Source organism: Pleurodeles waltl, chromosome 5, assembly GCF_031143425.1.
Source record: "Pleurodeles waltl isolate 20211129_DDA chromosome 5, aPleWal1.hap1.20221129, whole genome shotgun sequence".
Taxonomy (NCBI): Eukaryota; Metazoa; Chordata; class Amphibia; order Caudata; family Salamandridae; genus Pleurodeles; species Pleurodeles waltl.
The window spans coordinates 86212397-86230177 of record NC_090444.1 but is presented as its reverse complement, the minus strand read 5'-3'; the positions used below and the strand labels follow the sequence as shown (position 1 = coordinate 86230177).

Sequence of the window (17781 nt, the reverse complement as noted above, 5' to 3'; positions counted from 1 at the left end):
GTGGGGAGAAACTTAAACCGGTAAGGGACATTACATTTCTCTATTTCGTACTATACTTGTTGATTTTGGTTTCTTAAGTAGTGGACATGCGCATATTTGCTGGTGTCTGACTTATCTTTTGGACTGGACTGTGGGTCGCTCAACACCACACCACTTTCTCAAAAGCAAAAACAGGCACAAAAGCAATGAAAGAACCAGCACAGCTTCAAAGAGGAATGGCAATGTACTGTAGCCGGCAAGACTGACCTCCCCGAGTGCTTAGGAGTCAACCAATGTCAACGAGCTTAAGCTTTCCACAAGAGGGTTCTGTAACTACAAACACCCCTGCTTGTTCAGTTACACATGGAAATAATAAGTAGATTACAGGCCCACTTCATAACTTTGGACGGAGATAGAACCTATTGTTGAAGAGCGACTTGTTCTATTTTCTCTTTTGGGTGACACCATTGGGAGGGCATGAAACCATCACATTATCAATGTGTTTTTCCTGCAACTACTGTGGGATAAAGAGAAACAATTTTCTCATATAACACTATATGGTAATCGGGAGGGAGAAATAATTTTTCTGGGTGGAAATTGACCTCCCTTTTGAATGGTACACTTCTGTGCAATATGAATCCAACAATATTACCAGATATTGGACATGCTCTGATTTGTCGTAAATGACAGACAGACTCTCTGGGATATCTGTAGTCATTGTAGGAAGCTGGCTCTCTACATACTATCTCAAAGTGACAGATAGTGTGTACAGAGTCTAGCGGTTCCCCAAGAGGCTTGACAGAGGCAATAATAGAGAATACTAATGCTCTATTTGTGGTAGTGTGGTCGAGCAGTAGGCTTATCAACGGGTAGTGTTAAGCATTTGTTGTACACACACAGGTAATAAATGAGAACACACTCAATGACTTACTCCAGGCCAATAGGTTTTTATATAGAAAAATATTATTTTCCTAATTTATTTTAGAACCACAAGATTCAAATTACAGGTAAGTACATTAATTGTAAGGTACTTTGCATATGTATAGATAGAACTTTGAATCAAAACAGTAATATACACAGTTTGGCATAAAATAGCTTATGGCCATTTTAAAAGTGGACACTGCAAAAGTCAACAGTTCCTAGGGGAGGTAAGTACAGGTTAGTTTTTGAGGTAAGTAAAGCACTTACAAGTTCAGTCTCTGGGGCATAGGCAGCCCACCATTGGGGGTTTAAGTCAACCCCAAACACCCAACACCAGCAAGACAGGGCCGGTCAGGTGCAGAGGTCAAAAAGGGGCCCAAATAACAAAGGCACCTATGGAGACTAGGGGTGCTCCGGTTCCAGTCTGCTAGCAGGTAAGTACCTGCAACCTCGGGAGCAGACCAGGAGGGGTTTGTAGAGCACTGGAAAAGGGGGGGGTGGGGGAAGGGCGTTGGTTCTTCACAGGCCTGGGGGCTGCGGGTGTGTGCTTCTTCCAGGCGTCGGGTTTCTTTGTTACCGGGCAGTCGTGATCAGGGGGGTCCTCTGGATTCCCTCTGCAGGCGTAATCGTGGGGGTGCAGGGAGGTCAGCTTAGGGTGGACATGTCGTTGGAGTCACCTAGGGGTCCTCTCTGCGGCGTTGGTTTCTCAGGCCAGGGGTGTCCGGTGCAGAATGATGGGGACTCACGCTTCTGGAGTGAGGTGAGAGTCCCTTTAAAGATGTATTTTTCTTGTTGCTTCAGACTAGGCCGCTGTCCACAGAAGTTTCTTGGTCCTTTGGAGTTGCTGTTGCAGGTTCTTTGAATCAGGAGACAGACCGGTAGGGCTGGGGCCAAAGCAGTTGTCGTCTCCTTCTCTGTGGGGTTTTCAGGTCAGCAGTCCTACTTCTTTGTTAGGTCGTCAGGAATCTGAAATCCTGGGTTCAGGTCGCCCCTAAATACTGAATTTAGGGGTGAGTTAGGGTCACAGGAATAGGGATGTGCTCCCCTCCTTTGGGGAGGGAAGCACATCCCTATCCCTATTGGGCTAAATCCTCCAAAACAAGATGGAGGATTGTCCAAGGAGGGGGTCACTTCAGCTCTGGTCACCTTAGGGGTAGACCTGGCTGAGGGGGTGACTCCTTGTTTTTCTCATTATCTCCCCGGACTTGCTGCCAAAAGTGGGGGCTGTGTCCGGGACGGGCATCTCCACTAGCTGGAGTGCCCTGGGGCATTGTACCATGAAAACTGAGCCTTTGAGGCTCACTGCTAGGTGTTACAGTTCCTGCAAAGGGGGGGGGGGGGGGGGGAGGAGGTGTGAAGCACCTCCACCCAGTGCACACTTTGTTTCTGGCCCCAGAGAGCACAAAGGCTCTCACCCCAGGGGGGCAGAAACTAGTCTCTCAGTGGAGGGCTGGCACAGACCAGTCAGTCCTGCACTGAAGGATTGGGCAAATGAATAGGGCATCTCTAAGATGCCCTCTGTGAATTTTAAAATAAATCCAGCACTGGCATCAGTGTGGGTTTATTATTCTGAGACGTTTGATGCCAAACTTCCCAGCGTTCAGTGTAGCCATTATGGAACTGTGGAACTGTGGAGTTTGTTTTGACAAACTCCCAAACCATATACTTAATATGGCCAAATTGTACTTACAATGTCTAAGAATGGACGTAGACACTGCAGGGGCATATTGCTCATGCAGCTATGCCCTCACCTGTGGTATAGTGCATCTTGCCTTATGGCTTTAAGGCCTGCTAGAGGGGTGACTTACCTATGCCACAGGCAGTGTTTTGTGTGCATGGCATCCTGAGGGGGAGGCCATGTCGACTTTGCCTTTTTCTCCCCACCAACACACAGGTAATTGATAACGGGTAACTGCAAAAAGGAGCCATTTTCCTACAGTCATCCAAAGGTCTTGCATGATCTTTCCGTAGCTGTGAGACCTGAGCAACTACTAGGGCCAAACAGTAGACAAATTAGTTGGTGGCTCTCAAAGCCATACAAAAGGTCTCATATACCCACATGTCCAACGTAGGAAAGTGCCCCTTTTTGAAATGGTCACCTCCACCTTTTGCCTGGTACCTGATACAAATTTGACTGAAAGTGCACGGGGTTCCTGCTATCCAGGTCCCCAGTGCAGATCTCACCCTAAAAGCGCTCAATTGTCACCAATTGGCAATAACTTTGGCACCCCTGTAAGTCCCTAGTAAAGGATATAGGAAGCTGGCTTAGTTTATGGTGTACACCTATGGTGTGGCACCCTATACTGAGTCCAGGCAACCCTAAGTGATAGTTTTTAGGAGTCCAGATAGCAAAATCTCTCTAGGGGTAGCTGTGGTGAGCAGCTAAAGCTCATCAGGAGGAGTGTAAAGCACTTGCAATACCACCACAGTCGGTCAGTAACCAATTACAAGAAAGACCACCACCAGGTGTTGCAAAAATAAAGGTTTCTTTATTACAACACTACGGCTAAACTAACATTGGTATATCTCCACCTGGAGATATCAACACACAAAAATATACATTTAGTAACAGTCAGCAAAAGCATAATAATAAAAGAAGCCCGATTGGGGTGGGGAGGGGGTTCAAACCATGTACTAAAAAGTGGTAAGTACTAGGAATCCCACAAGCACCCAGGTGCAGAGCTGTTAAGGAGCCAGGTGGCCCACAGGATAACACAAGACTGTCACGGTTTCATTTTTATGGATTTGAGACTCTTCCCAATGGACCCCAAGGAAACCAGATGGCACAAAGAAGGTTGGAGAGTGACCTCACCCGTTGATACTCAAAAGACCGGAGTTCCTACACAAGAGAGCCCAGGTGCATAGGGGTGAAGTGGTGTCGGAAAACCTTGCTGGAGTCAATGGAAGCCTCAGTTGCGACCCGTGAACCAGGCCGGTGGAACCAAAAAGGTAGAGTCCAGTCAAAAAGAACCTGAAAAAGAAGGGAACAGATGTCCAGACCACTCGGAGATGTCAAAGCGATGTAGGTAGGCAATGCCCACCCTTTTGGAGGTGAAGTTCCTGCAGTACGGTGAAAGAAGTCCAGCTGCGGAGTCCAGGGGGATGCAGGAGATCTTTGGAGTCACCCACAAGCTTTCCCACGTAGGACGCTGGACTGCATAAGGGTCAGTGGCCAGGAGGGCCACCAACAAGCCTTGGCAAATGCAAATTGTGGTTGCAAGGAAGTTTGCAGATTTTGGAGGACCAGCAGGGTCCTAGTGACTCTACCCTTGGTGGGGAGTCAGGCCTTTAGCAGGAAGGAAATCCAGTCCGAGTTTGAGGAGCCCCCACGAGTGACCCACTGGCAGCAGGAACAGGGAGTCAGAAGGAGGCCCCAGCAGCACAACAAAGGAGTCTCACGTAGCAGGAGCTGCAGAGTGGAAGCTGATTCTGGAGTTTCAGAGTGATGGAGGCTGGGGCTTCTAGGACCTCAAAAATCTTCTTGGAAGAAGAGCCAGCAAGCCTTGGCAAGAGCAACAGTTGCAGTGCAAAGGGGTTCCATTCTGGTGGCTGCAGCAAGTGTCCAAAGTATCCCAAAATGGTCTGAAGATAAACTGGACCTGGAGAGGACTACAGAACCACCACCTGTGAGCAGAGCCTTTATGTTGTTCCTTGGAAATGCAGGATCCACCAACCGGTTGTCGTGGTCTTGAAGTGCCTGCAGATGCAGGGGAGCAACTCCTTTACTCCAAGGTAGATTCCTTATTGCTTCTTGGATGCAGGCAGAGTTTTTGTGACCCTGGAGGATGCACAGACATGGATGTTGCAGGAATCCTGCAGGAGCTGGAGAAACAATGTTGCGGTGGGAGCCCTTCCAGCTGGATACAGTCTTGTTTCAGTTCCAAAAGCAGTCCAGCAGTGGTTCCGGAGGCCAGGAGCAGAAGACGTCTTGCAGAGAGTTCTCTAAAGAGGCATGCTTGACGAATATGAGGACCTGCCCTTGGGGGAGCCCTTAATGAATCCTAAAATGGGGTTGGTCAATCTCTGAAGTGACCCCCCCTATCAGAGGTTAGCTATCTGGCCTAACTAGTCAGATGCTTCCAGGGGCCTCTGCATATGTTATTTTCAAGATGGCAGAATCAAATGGCTACCTGGCAGAGCTCTGTGCACCTCCTTAGGGGAGGAGCTAGACAGGGGAGTGGTCATTCCCCTGCCCTTTGTGTGGTTTCGTGCCAGAGCGGGAACCGGGGGTTCCTGAACTGGTGCAAACCGGAATTTGCAAGGAGGGCACCAAATGTGCCCTTCAAAGCAGTCTGGTAGCGCTCAGATGCCACTCCCACACACCGGCCCAGAGACACATATTTCAAAGGGAGAGGTGGCCACACCTCTCCCCTGCAGGAAATCCTTTGCTCTGCCTTCCTCACTTGAGTTAGGCTCAGCAGCAGGAAGTGGTCATACAGAGGGCGTAGCGACCATTGCAGTAAGAAGCTTACTGGCTACTACCCTACACTTCCCTAAACACCGCTTAATTCAGTATTTAGGGGAGCCCCTGGCACCAGGAAATCCGATCCTACTGACTTGAAGAAAAGAAGGACTCCAGAGACGCAAAAGGCAAGAACTGAAAACAAGTGACTGACTCGCCGCCAACCCTGCCGGCCTGCCTGCTGACTTCGACAATTGCGAGAAAGAAGCAGATGACCCTCCTCTGTCATCTGCTGGAGAAAAAAAAAGCCCAGGAGGACTGCCAGCATTGAACGCAGCACAAGGAACTCCTGTGGAGTAGGAGAGCTGCTTCCTTGCATCCTGCAGGCACCCCAAGAAGAACTGAGAGGACTCGGGACTGCCAGAATCAGACACTGGAAAGCACCACTGTACCCATGGCCCCCTAGCCAGAGTCAAAGTTGGCCAACTGTGTCAGCGTGGTCCCAAGACCCTCAAAAGACAAAGTCCCCCTTGGGTCTCCCCATTGTGACCTTCCCAACAACACGTGCAGCCTCTCTGTGCAGGCCCCCCACTACGGTGAGTGATCTGTAGAAACAAAATCAAACGCCTCAGGACACCTCTCACCCATCCGCCCTGGACGGAAGAGGAGCAAGGGTGTCATCACAATTCCCAGCCTCATGAGTCTGGAGGTCACTTGTTGGCTTGGTCAGAATGGTCCCCCAGTCCACGCCTTCAGCCTCTTTTTGCAGGACCCCTCTACCGCAACCCCTCCAGGGACAGAAACCACACACCTAACAACACCCCTGAAACTATCCATCCTGGCCCCAGGAGAAGAGGACCGAAGCTGTCCCATGCTCCTGAGCACCTCAAGATTTGAACCCTCTTGTTAGTTCACCTGGAATGGACCACCCAGTCAGTGTCTACAGTGACTTTTGGACCAGAGTGATCCCCACTGACTTCAACGGAGCACCAGATGCTAAACTACGCCTCTGCACCCAGCCGCCCCATGCCGCCTAAGAGGACCTGTTAGTGTGGCCTAGAACCCTGCCACATACTCACCTTAAGTCTGGAAGATTGGTCCTATAAGTCACTGGTGAGTCCCTGTTTGTCTGTTTTGTTTCTCCTCGATAGGATAACATTACAGCCTCAGAAAACTGCACTGTCGACTTTTCAAAACATTAAGGTTTCTTACCTGTAGGTGTAGTTTTGCTGCTTGAAGAATTTTCTGAATTCACATGCTGTGCATTATTTTGCCATGTAGAGGTTGGGTCAGGAGTTCTCCAGTTTTGCAGTCCTTTTGTTGGCATCAACAGAAATACTATCTGGTGTCCTCTAGTGATGTCGTTTACTTCCCCCGGAAGTTCCCAATTTTGGTCACCATCTTCAGATTTTTTTTATTTTTTTGTGTGCTTTTTATCCTTCCATCTTCCTGGTGGAGGTGAGTTGGTCGCTTGTGATTCCAGAAAATTCCTCAAGCTGCAAAAATTACACCTACAGGTAAGAATCTTTACGTGAATCTTTTGTGGATTCACACGCTGTGCATCTGACGATAAATCAGTTTATTTACTCCTGTAGTGGTTGGGTTGAAGATGGGCACTGATTTGAAAACAGGTGTCGTAGCACCTTCTGCCCCACCTGGGCTTCCTTGTTGATTATAATATCAATACAATGTTTTGTAAACATGTGTACTGATGACCATAGTTTTCTTGTAATGGAGAATTTGCTAAAAAGGCAATGGTGTTTTTAGTTACTGGTTTCCATATCTAACTGTCTAAAATTGACACAAATAGTTGTTGAGTCTTTCTCCAAGATTTTGTCCTTTCAATGTAGTATATGTCTGAACGTCTTGCATCTAATGTATGTAAAGTTCTTTCCTCTTGCGTTTTTGGATTTTGAAAGAAACTTGGTTTTTGTATAGACTGGTTCATGTGGAACTGTGACACCACCTTTGGTAGGAAATGCAGATGTTCTCATGACTATTCTGTTCTTGTGAATTTGAAAATACAGTTCCTGTATTGTAAGTACTTGTAACTCACTCTACATAGTTAGGTAATGACTACCAAAATAGCAGTCTTGAACGTTAGCATATGCAAGTTGGCCTTGTGTGAAGGCTCTTTTCATAAGCTAGGTTAGTACCACATTAACGTTCCATGATGGTGCTGGCATTTTTCTTGGTGGAGATAGCCTTTTTGCTCCTTCCAGGAATATTTTTTACTACTGGTGCTGTGAAGAAACGTCTTCCCACGTATCCTCTTGTATATGCCACTGTTGCTGCTAGATGCACCCTTAAGGATGCATAGGCAAGTCCTTCTTGCAAGAGGTGTGTCAGATATTTTAATACTGTTCTTGCTCTTGTGCTTTTCCCTGCTAATTCTTTCCTTACACACTAAAGTGAATATCTCTTACATTTTTCCCAAGTAACACTTTCTTGTTACTGGCTTTCTGGTCTCTTAATACTGCCATTGTCTTTTTAGGTAACCTTAAATGTCCAAATTTTAAGTCTCCAGGAGCCAAGCTGCTAGGTTTAAAGACTCGGGCTCGGGTGTAACACTTTTCCCCCTTCCATTGACAAAAGGTCCTGCTGTCTTGGTAGCCTTTGGACTCTTATTTTGGCTAATTGTATTATCTCTGAGTACCAAGTCTGTCTTGCCCAATGAGGGGCAATTAAAACGATTGTCATCTGAATTCTCTTGCATTTGTTGAGTACTCTGTGTAACAATGGAACTGGGGCACAAGCGTATGCAAATGTCCCTAGGCAGTTTATCGAAAGGGCATTCCCTAGAGACTGATGGTGCGGTTGTCTGGAGGCAAAGAACTGGCATTTCGTGTTCTGTGGGGCTGCAAACAGGTCTATTTTTGGAGTTCCCCACTTCTCAAATATTTTCTCTACTAGTGTTTTAGCTCCCATTCGTGTGAGCATGAGGCTTGACTGTCCAGCTTGTCTGTTCCCCTGAACTGAGCTTTGCCTTGCCCCCCAAAAAATCTTTTCTTGTTCTGGTGATGATTTTTCTATGTTTAATGAGAGCCCTATAGTGTGCAGTATCCTCATTACCTCCTGAATGTCGTTTGCATTTTTGATCCAAGTTTGCTCTGTCTAACCCTTCGTCGGGATACGGACACACATATTATTCACATTTTCCTGAGATGTGCAGCTACTGCTGCAAGGCACTTTGTTAACACTCTTGGTGCAGATTTTATTCCGAAGGCTAGTACTGTGAATTGAGCGAGTGTTTTGTCTACCAAAAATCTTAAGTATTTCTTGTGCCTTGCATTCACTTGAATGTGCAAATAAGCGTCTTTCAGATTTTTGGTTGCCATATAATCTTGTTCTTGTAGTACAACTTCCTGTAAAGTTTTCTATTTGAATTTCTGGGTTTTTATAAAAATGGTTTATGAACCAGAGGTCTAATATTGGGCGTGATGATCAGTCTACATTTGGAATTAGGAAATATGTTGAGTAATTTCCCTTGTTGATTTCTTGCTCTGGGACCAGTTTTCGTGCTTGTTTGACAAAACACTATGACCCTCTTTGAGAAGTCTAATTTCTTATTAAGTGTATCTGTGCCTTTGGTACCCTCGCTGGAGGGAATTTGATTAGTTCTTTGAAATATCTGAATTGAATGGTGTTTAAGATCCATTTGTCAGAAATGATATTCCTCCACTCCTGGAGGAAGTTTTTAAATCTTCCACCTACTGATGAATTGTTTCTTAGGTCTAATTGTATGTGTCCCTCGTTCACTGATGTTTTTTGCAAAAGTTCTTACTTCTTTATGTAGTCACTTGAGGTAGTCACTTGAGGTATTTGCACCTCTCTACTCGACCGACCTCTTCCTCTGGGTATTCCTCGAAAGGAGCTGCGCCCCTGTTGGTGATACCAGCTCTGCTGCATCGTGGTATTTTGGGTTCCACTCTGGAACCCTTGATGTGAGCTCCCTGCCTGGAAGCTACCTCTTGTGGCTGGCCATCTTGCCGCATGAACCTCTTCTTACTCCTCCCCGAAACTGTAGTGCTCCAAATGGACTTTGCTGTTTTGTTGTCTTTCTTTAGTCAATTTAAGCTTTCGTCCACTTAGCTCCTGAATAACTGTTGACCATTAAAGGGCGTGTTTATGATATTCATCTGGACGTCTGGCTTAAACCCAAAAAATCTTAGCCATGAGTGCCTTCTAAGTGTGATCATCATTATCATCTGTCGACTGGAAGTGTCCGCTGCATCTAATGCAAATTTTAAGCATGCATTGGTGGTATTCTTCCCACTTTCAATGAAATGGGCTGCTCTCTTTCTATATTGTTCTGGGAGGTGATTCAACAATTTGCCCTTCCACTCCCAATGTTGATGCGAATGCCTGTTGAGCACTGCATTCGAGTTCACAATGAGTCACTGATTTGCAGCACTACGCTCCATTCTGCGTCTCATGAGTTCCATCCTCTTGCTCTCCTTTACTGGTGTAGGCCCTTAGGTGTAGGGGATGTTGGCTCTTTTCCTAGCCGTTGATGTTATTATGGAGTCCGTAGGCACTGTGCCCTGCATGCAAGGCGGGTCCTTGGAGGACTATTTACATTTCTTTTCAGTCCTTGGAGTCACTACTCTACAAGTGGCTGGTTCTTTGAATGCTTCTCGTCCTTGGTCAAGAATATTTGGGAGCATTGGTAGAAATTGGCTTCTAGCCTGACTTGGCACCAATGTTTCAAGAAGGAAACAGGATTGAGGTTTATCCACCTGGAGTTGGACATTAAATCTGTCTCCCGCATTCTCTGCAACTAGATTGTACATGCAGATATCATGTGGTGGCGAGGGTTTAGATTGGTAAGATATGACCCCCTCTTCTGGTGAGTATGTCTCGACATCCTCCCATTGTTGTTCAATATATTCTCCTTCCTCTGAAGCCTGATACATCTCTGTCTGCTTTTGTTCCTCATCATAGAACATCTCTTCTTTCTCTTCCTGAGGTGCCGGCGTGAGCAGTGGCTGTATTTCTTCAACCTCCATCTCAGATGTGTGTCTTGGCATTGGGAATTTTTGGGGGATCCTGAATTCTTTGAGGCTTTCATCGAAAACCTTTTTTCTTTGATTAAGTGCTGACATTTTGGCCTTGAGCCTCTTTCTTTTGCAACTGAGCAGCCCGTTCTTTGGAGCTTGTGGTCTTGGTCTTAGACATCTAATCCTTTTTTGACGACGAATCAGTCTTTGAGCTTCGGTGACCTGTTCTTAATTGTTGCGTCTTCAACGTGGACGCCTTTCTCACCTCCGACATTATGTTTTTTTTTTTTTTTTTTAGTTTTACTCCCCGCGGAGTCCCCCTTGAGGGTTCCATGTGACTCTATCATGTGTGCTGCCTATGGCTGGAGTGTGTTTCAACACCGAGGCCCACTTGTGTGGTGAAGATTCTGTTTTCTTTGACTCAAGTCTTAGAGGAATGTCCTGTGTCCCTTACCTCTGACTTTAGGCTTTTCTTGTTTGCCTGGTATTCCATGTCAACGATCTCACAATCACCCTCCAATGCTTCGCCCTCTGCAGCGTTCTCATCACTCGACAGCCAGAAATCTTTGAGAGAAGGAGTCGACTTATGGCCTTGCAACACGTGGTGGACCATCCTCTGTTTTGCTCTTACTTTCAGGGTCTTTGCTGAGAACACAGAGCAGGCAATACAATCTTCGCTCGTATGACCTAGAGGAAGGAAGAGGTTACACACCAGGTACTTGTCCTTTTGTGCGTACTTGTGGTTGCAGTTCTTGCAAAAACTGGAACGCCGTGTTCTCCATTACTCTGACCAGGGCCCCCACCCCTAAATGGGCATTCTTACCACTCTGTTGCAGAATTCCCTTTTCCGCAGCTCACTCTTGATGATCTGTCCCCGTTAGACGAACTTCTCTACAAAAAACTTTTAAAAACTTTTTGTTGTGTCGAGACCTCTGTGCAACATCCAGATCCAACGGCGGAAAAAAAAAAAAAAAAAAAGAATCTGAAGATAGCAACCAAAGGTAGGAACATCTGGGAGAAGTAGAATGAAGTCACTAGGGGACACCAAATGGTATTTCCACCCACCAACAAACAAAAAGTTAAACAGAAGGACTACAAAACAGTGGGGAATTCAGGACCTAACCACTAGATGGCAGAAAAATGCACAGCATGTGAATCCAGAGAAGATTCACGCTGCAAAACTGTAATAATTTCTCTCAAAATGTACTTACCTGAGCGTATTGATTTTGGTGCCTAAACATATATAAAGATACTTTTTATTTTTGTAAATTGGTGTGGATCTCATAATTGAGTCGTGGGTGTAATTTATTGACTATGTGCCTACTGCAGATGTCTAACACTCCTCGCTGATAAGCTTAAGGCTGCTCGACCACACTACCCCCTAAAAGAGCACCATGAGATTGTTAGAGCAAGCCTCGGTCCACTGATAAGGGAACCCCTGGACTCTTTGCACACTACAGCTCACCTTTTACACTTCTTAAAGAGCCAGCTTCCGACACCCAATTAATCTATATTCTTGTTCTCCTGTGACTGGTTTCCTCTGCTCTTACAAAGGGTTGCAATACGAAGATACTCAAACAAGGTTACAGAAAACCTGTGACAAAAAGGATTAGTAGCTTTGATAGGGCATGAAGTGATAAGAGTTTCAAAGATCATCAAGGATCTAACTAAAGAGACAGAAAAAGAGATAGAGTCATCACATCCCAGCCAAGAATTGATGAAAACGTGGTGAATTCCATTAAGCAATAAAGCCCTAGACAAAGAAGCCATTTCGGAGGACAGTGAATAGCCTCCTCTTTTAGATTCTCGGGTAGAGTCCTTCAGTCACTCAATCACGCACTCTGTTCATTACTATAACAGACCAGTTATAAGGAAATGGCTACAACAGCCACGCTGACCAGCCATAGCCCTGCTTTAATCAGGACTGTAAGTTTCGTTCTTTCCGTCTGGTTGCTAGAGCTGTGTTAGTGATAAGGGAGTTTTGGTAACAGTCTTCGCATGGTAAAGGTTTTTCAATATTAGGGAATGTCAGAAAACTGTGACCTGGTTTGCAATCATGTAACAAAGGCCACTAGGCAACAAACCAACAGCATAGTTTTCAGTCACCTCACACTCAGAATGTGTGCAAAGAGATGACAAGCTGTCTGACTTTGTAGAGTAACTTGTAGTGGCACAGAGTTTAACATGCTTCAGTAGGAAGAGCTTTGCCATGAAGCATGATTTAAGGTGTTACTGGAGATATACCTCTATTTATGAATACCATAAATACCATTGGCTTAATATAGCCTTATAGGTCCATTGCCTATCCCGGTTGCTGAGGGCCCTGAACCAAAGTTATGGGCCCCAGGTGCAGGTGCGAGCCTTTTACGAGGAAGACGGCCTTTAACAACTGGTATAACCCAGGGCAGAAGGTCTAAAAGGCTATTAGAACGTTTCATCCACTAAGGGTAGAAAGTTCTAAATTAAAAAGGGAGAAACATGAAGACAAATATTGTAATGTTGGAGCTCCGAGATCACACCAGCCATCATAAGCACAGGGCTACTCCATTGTCTTCAATGGTCTCAATCATTCCAATGACCTCGTATAGCGGGCAGGCTATACTAGCTCCTAAAGGCCCACTCCAGCGTTAAAGGCCAGAGCCAAAAGCAAGCATCTTTAACAAGGTAGAGGGTCTTTAATGGCCAGTATAGCCCGCAACGGAGGACTACAAGGGTATTGAAGCACTGGCCTAGCAAAGCACTGCCTGGAATGTAAAGGAGAAAGCCCCCACCCCCCTGAGGCGGTTGTACAATTTATACATTTTAAATTCAGTGGCAACTCAGGCTGTGCGCTTGTAAATGAGAATGAATATAAAATATATGAGGGGTTCACCCGACATATTTACGGATATCGGGTATCACAACAAGAAGTTATCCCACAAGAGGAGGAGAGACGAGAGTATCCAATACAGAAAATGGCCTGCTTTTGAGCTCATGGGCGCTATAACAACCGGCATCCATACTTAATATAACTAGAAGAGAAACTACTACTGTGTGGATCATCACTGCAGATTGCAGAGTGCTCCCATTTCACATCTTGTATAGTAGGTCAGGCCTGGCCTGAACGACGATCAGTGAGACCTGTAAACTGTCACTTTCGTTTTATTCAGAGCAACACAAGTAACCAGTTTAGATCTTAGTCTGCAGATACAAGCTGTAACTCACCATCAGACTGAATCTGTTACCCTTCTAATTAATATACAGCTTGGGGCGAAAACATAAAAGCCATTCCCAGCTGTGCCTTTTAAACATTAAAGTGGGTGGAATAAAAAAGGCACGTGATTTCCTTGCTGCTTTCTGTTTATGGCCTTGCTTGTCAGCAGCTGGGTTGCCACTGTTCCAAGAACAGAGGCCGGTTGATTATTGCAGTTTCAAGTGTCTGCAATGACCTGGCTTTGATAGTAAATAGGACTTTAAAAAAAAAAGAGGTATGTATTCATTTGTGACTTCAATTACTTTTCTGCTTTTGTTTACTTTATTAGTCAGGGCTTGTTAACGTACCCTAGAACACATTTCAAAGCATTAAAAGTACTTTCTGTTTATATTTGCCGTTTTGAAGTACGTACATACCATACACAGAAACAAGTAAATCGTTTTTTAAACAGTTATAGATTGTTTGTCTTCAAAGGCACCATCAACATTTTAAAGACCATATCAAAAATAAAAAGCTGCGTATTTTTGTAAGACATCGATGTATTAAAACACGTGGTAGTGGTTGCACCTTACCAGGAAGGAGGAGTTTGCAGCGGTGACTGTCCCATGGGGTTTTATGAAAGCAGGCTTTAGTTTTCCCATCGCCTCCATGGAAGAAGGACGGATGCCATTATCGTTTATCACAGTATCTTTCCCTGTAAAAATAAACCAGTATGAAAATTCATGAGACAATAGTAAGGGAAAATTCTACATATGGAAACTACAAAATGTACATGGCAGAGAAATCACACACACGATAGAGAAGCAATGCATGAATCATATTCAATTCACAAAGTTAAAGAGATGAAAGTAAAATTAAAAATTGGCCTTATTATCTTCAAATTAGCAAACGTATGCCTTGAGGATAACCAGGTCATTGACCAGCATCAACCGCACCTGCAGTACAAATGGCGTACATTTGATTCTTCAAGTCACTACCCTCATAAAGACTAGCTAGTAGTGACTAGCAACTAGCTTAAGGCATAATTACTCAAGTCCTCTCCTAGAAAACTGAACAACAGTTTTTGCAATTAAGCAATATTGCATCCTAAATCATTCCCATCTCCATACTGCTAATAAGGTTTGATAAAGCAGGCCTAGCCGTAGCTGCTATAAAAATAAATACTCTTACAGTGTTGGGCATCTTGAACAACACTGCTATATCCCAACACACATCAAAAGTAACCCACTAGCAGTATTACCAATACAGCCCACCTTTAACAGAACAAATAACCCTGAAATGTATTTTTAGGGGCCTGGGTAGGTCTACTAATGAAATTTAAGCTGAATCAAACCTATAAGAAGCCCTTTAGGTACCGAGGCAACTCGGCACAGTAGCCACGTGTTAAGCAACAAAAAACTTTGTATTTCTTTGGCCCAGACAAAGCTCTGCCAATCCACCCTTTATGCAGTTGTTCTGCCAATACTGCACTATACTCCCACATGTCAGAGAAAGATTTTGAATGAGTTGTTTCACCTAATTGTAATTTCACTCATTCTTTTGCATCTGAAACTGGAAACCTTGCAGGTAGCAACCACAGCTTTATATTCCCTAAATTCCATAACTGCCACTTACAATATCCAGATATCACAGAGAGTAGCATAAACTACCTACAACATACATTCCTTAAGCCCAGCAAATATTACAAGTGGAGTGTCATTGGAGACAAAAATATCGAAGCTTTAAATAAAGGTTTACAGAAAAGCATTGGTCATCTGATGACCACTCATACTCAGTGATATCAGCTGGGTTGCTATGTTACGTTTTGAATTCTGGTAAATATGGGCCCTTAGACTACAAAAAGTGAACCAGTAGGTCATAAAAAAATGTGCAACTTCTGGGAAACATATGCAGCTAATGTGTGTGCAATCACTTTCTAATTCAACAATTCCAATAGCCAATTGTAAAAAGTTGGCTCTGTGTGTACTATTTCAAAGGAAGAGATAGTGTGCACAGAGTTCAAGGGTTCTCCTTAGAGGTAAGATAGTGGCACAATTATATAATTCTAATGCTCTATGTTGTGGTAATATTGTCTAGCAGTAGGCTTTATCAGAGGGTAGTGTTAAGCATTTGTTGTACACACACAGGCAATAAATGAGGAACACACACTCAAAGACTTTACTCCAGGCCAATAGCTTTTTATATAGAAAAATATATTTTCTTAATTTATTTTTCGAACCACAAGTTCAAGATTTGAAGTAAATACATAAAATGCAAGGTACTCCACACAGGCAAGTTAGGAACTTTGAATCAGAGCAATAACATATACAGTTTTTGTTAAAATGGCAATAAGCTAAAAGTAGACAGTGCAAAAATCAACAGTTCCTGGGGGAGGTAAGTATTGGTCAGATTGTGAGGTAAGTAAGACACTTACAAGTCTCAGTTCCTGGGCATAGGCAGCCCACCGTTGGGGGTTCAAGGCAACCCCAAAGTTACCACACCAGCAGCTCAGGGTCAGTCAGGTGCAGAGGTCAAAGAGGTGCCCAAAACACATAGGCGCCTATGGAGAACAGGGGTGCTCTGGTTCCAGTCTGCCAGCAGGTAAGTACCCGCGTCCTCGGGAGCAGACCAGGGGGAGGTTTGTAGAGCACTTTGGGGGGAGGGGAAGAGGAGACACAAGTAGGCACACAAAACACACCCTCAACGGCACAGGGGCAGCCGGGTTCAGTTTGCAAAGCAGGAGTCGGGTTTTAGATAGGTTTCAATGGAGGGACCCAGGGGTCAGTATAGCGGTGCAGGCAGGCACGGGGGGGGGAGAAAGTGAGGCTTCTCGGGACAGCCACCACCTGGGGTAGGCAGAGAGTCGCCTAGGGGTCACTCCTGCACTGAGGTTCGGTTCCTTCAGGTCCAGGGGGCTGTGGGTGCATTGCTTGGTCCAGACTTTGGGTCCCTTGTTACAGGCAGTCGCAGTCAGGGGGAGCCTCTGGATTCTCTCTGTAATCGTCGCTGTGTGGGTCAGGGAGGTCGTCTCGGGCTACTCACGGGGTCGCAGTCGCCAGGGAGTCCTCCCTGTGGTGTTGGTTCTCTGGATCTCGAGCCGGAGGCATCGGGTGCAGAGTGTGAAGTCTCACGCTTCCGGCAGAAAGAGTGAGGTCTTTGAAGTTGAAGAAAAGTTGCAAGTTTGTTGCAGATTGTTGAGCAGAGCCACTGCTCACGGGAGTTTCTTGGTCCTGGGGGTCAGGGCAGTTCTCTGAGGCTTCAGAGGTCGCTAGTCCCTGTTGGATGAGTCGCTGGTTGCAGGTTCTCGACTCAGGACACAGGCCGGTAGGACTGCAGCCAAAGCAGTTGTCGTTGTCCATCGTCTCTGCAGGCTTGTAGGTCAGCAGTCCTTCTTGTTAGTTCAGGTTGCAGGAATCTGATTTCCTGGGTTCAGGGTCGCCCCTAAATACTCAAATTAGGGGTGTGTCCTTGAGGGTGGTTACACCCTCCTTGTGCCTCCTCCCTGAGGGGAGGGGGGCACATCCCTATTCCTATTGGGGGAATCCTCAAAAATCAAGATGGAGGATTTCTAAAAGGAAGGGGTCACCTCAGCTCAGTACACCTTAGGGGCTGTCCTGACTGGTGGGTGGTGACTCCTTGTTTTTCTCATTATCACACTGGACTTGCCGCCAAAAGTGGGGGCTGTGTCCAGGGGGCGGGCATTTCCACTAGCTGGAGTGCCCTGGGGCATTGTAACACGAAGCCTAGCCTTTGAAGCTCACTGCTAGGTGTTACAGTTCCTGCAGGGGGAGGTGTAAAGCACCTCCACCCAGAGTAGGCTTTGTTTCTGGCCTCAGAGGGCACAAAAGCCCTCACCCCAGGGGGTCAGAAACTTGTCTCTCAGCAGCTGGCTGGCACAGACCAGTCAGTCCTGCACTTAAGGATTGGGTAAAATACAGGGGGCATCTCTAAGATGCCCTCTGTGTGCATTTTGTTAGTAAATCCAACACTGGCATCAGTTTGGGTTTATTATTCTGAGAAGCTTGATACCAAACTTCCCAGTATTCGGTGTAGCCATTTTTGGAGCTGTGGAGTTCATTTTGACAAACTCCCAGACCATATACTTAATATGGCCACCCTGTACTTACAATGTCTAAGAATAGACTTAGACACTGTAGGGGCATACTGCCCATGCAGCTATACCCTCACCTGTGGTATAGTGCACCCTGCCTTAGGGCTGTAAGGCCTGCTAGAGGGTGACGCATCTATGCAACAGGCAGTATTTTGTGGTTATGGCATCCTGAGGGGTATGCCATGTCGACTTTGCC

The 17781-nt window shown here is 45.6% G+C and overlaps 1 protein-coding gene across 2 annotated transcripts in view; it reads right to left on the bottom strand.

Moving 5' to 3' along the window:
- HADHB (hydroxyacyl-CoA dehydrogenase trifunctional multienzyme complex subunit beta) overlaps positions 1 to 17781 on the bottom strand; it is a 103404-nt gene that overhangs the window by 39208 nt on the left and 46415 nt on the right. For both annotated transcript variants that reach the window (XM_069233660.1, XM_069233661.1), the window contains exon 10: positions 14068 to 14189. In XM_069233660.1, coding sequence (XP_069089761.1) covers positions 14068 to 14189 — 122 coding nt within the window. The remainder of the gene's footprint in view (positions 1 to 14067; positions 14190 to 17781) is intronic.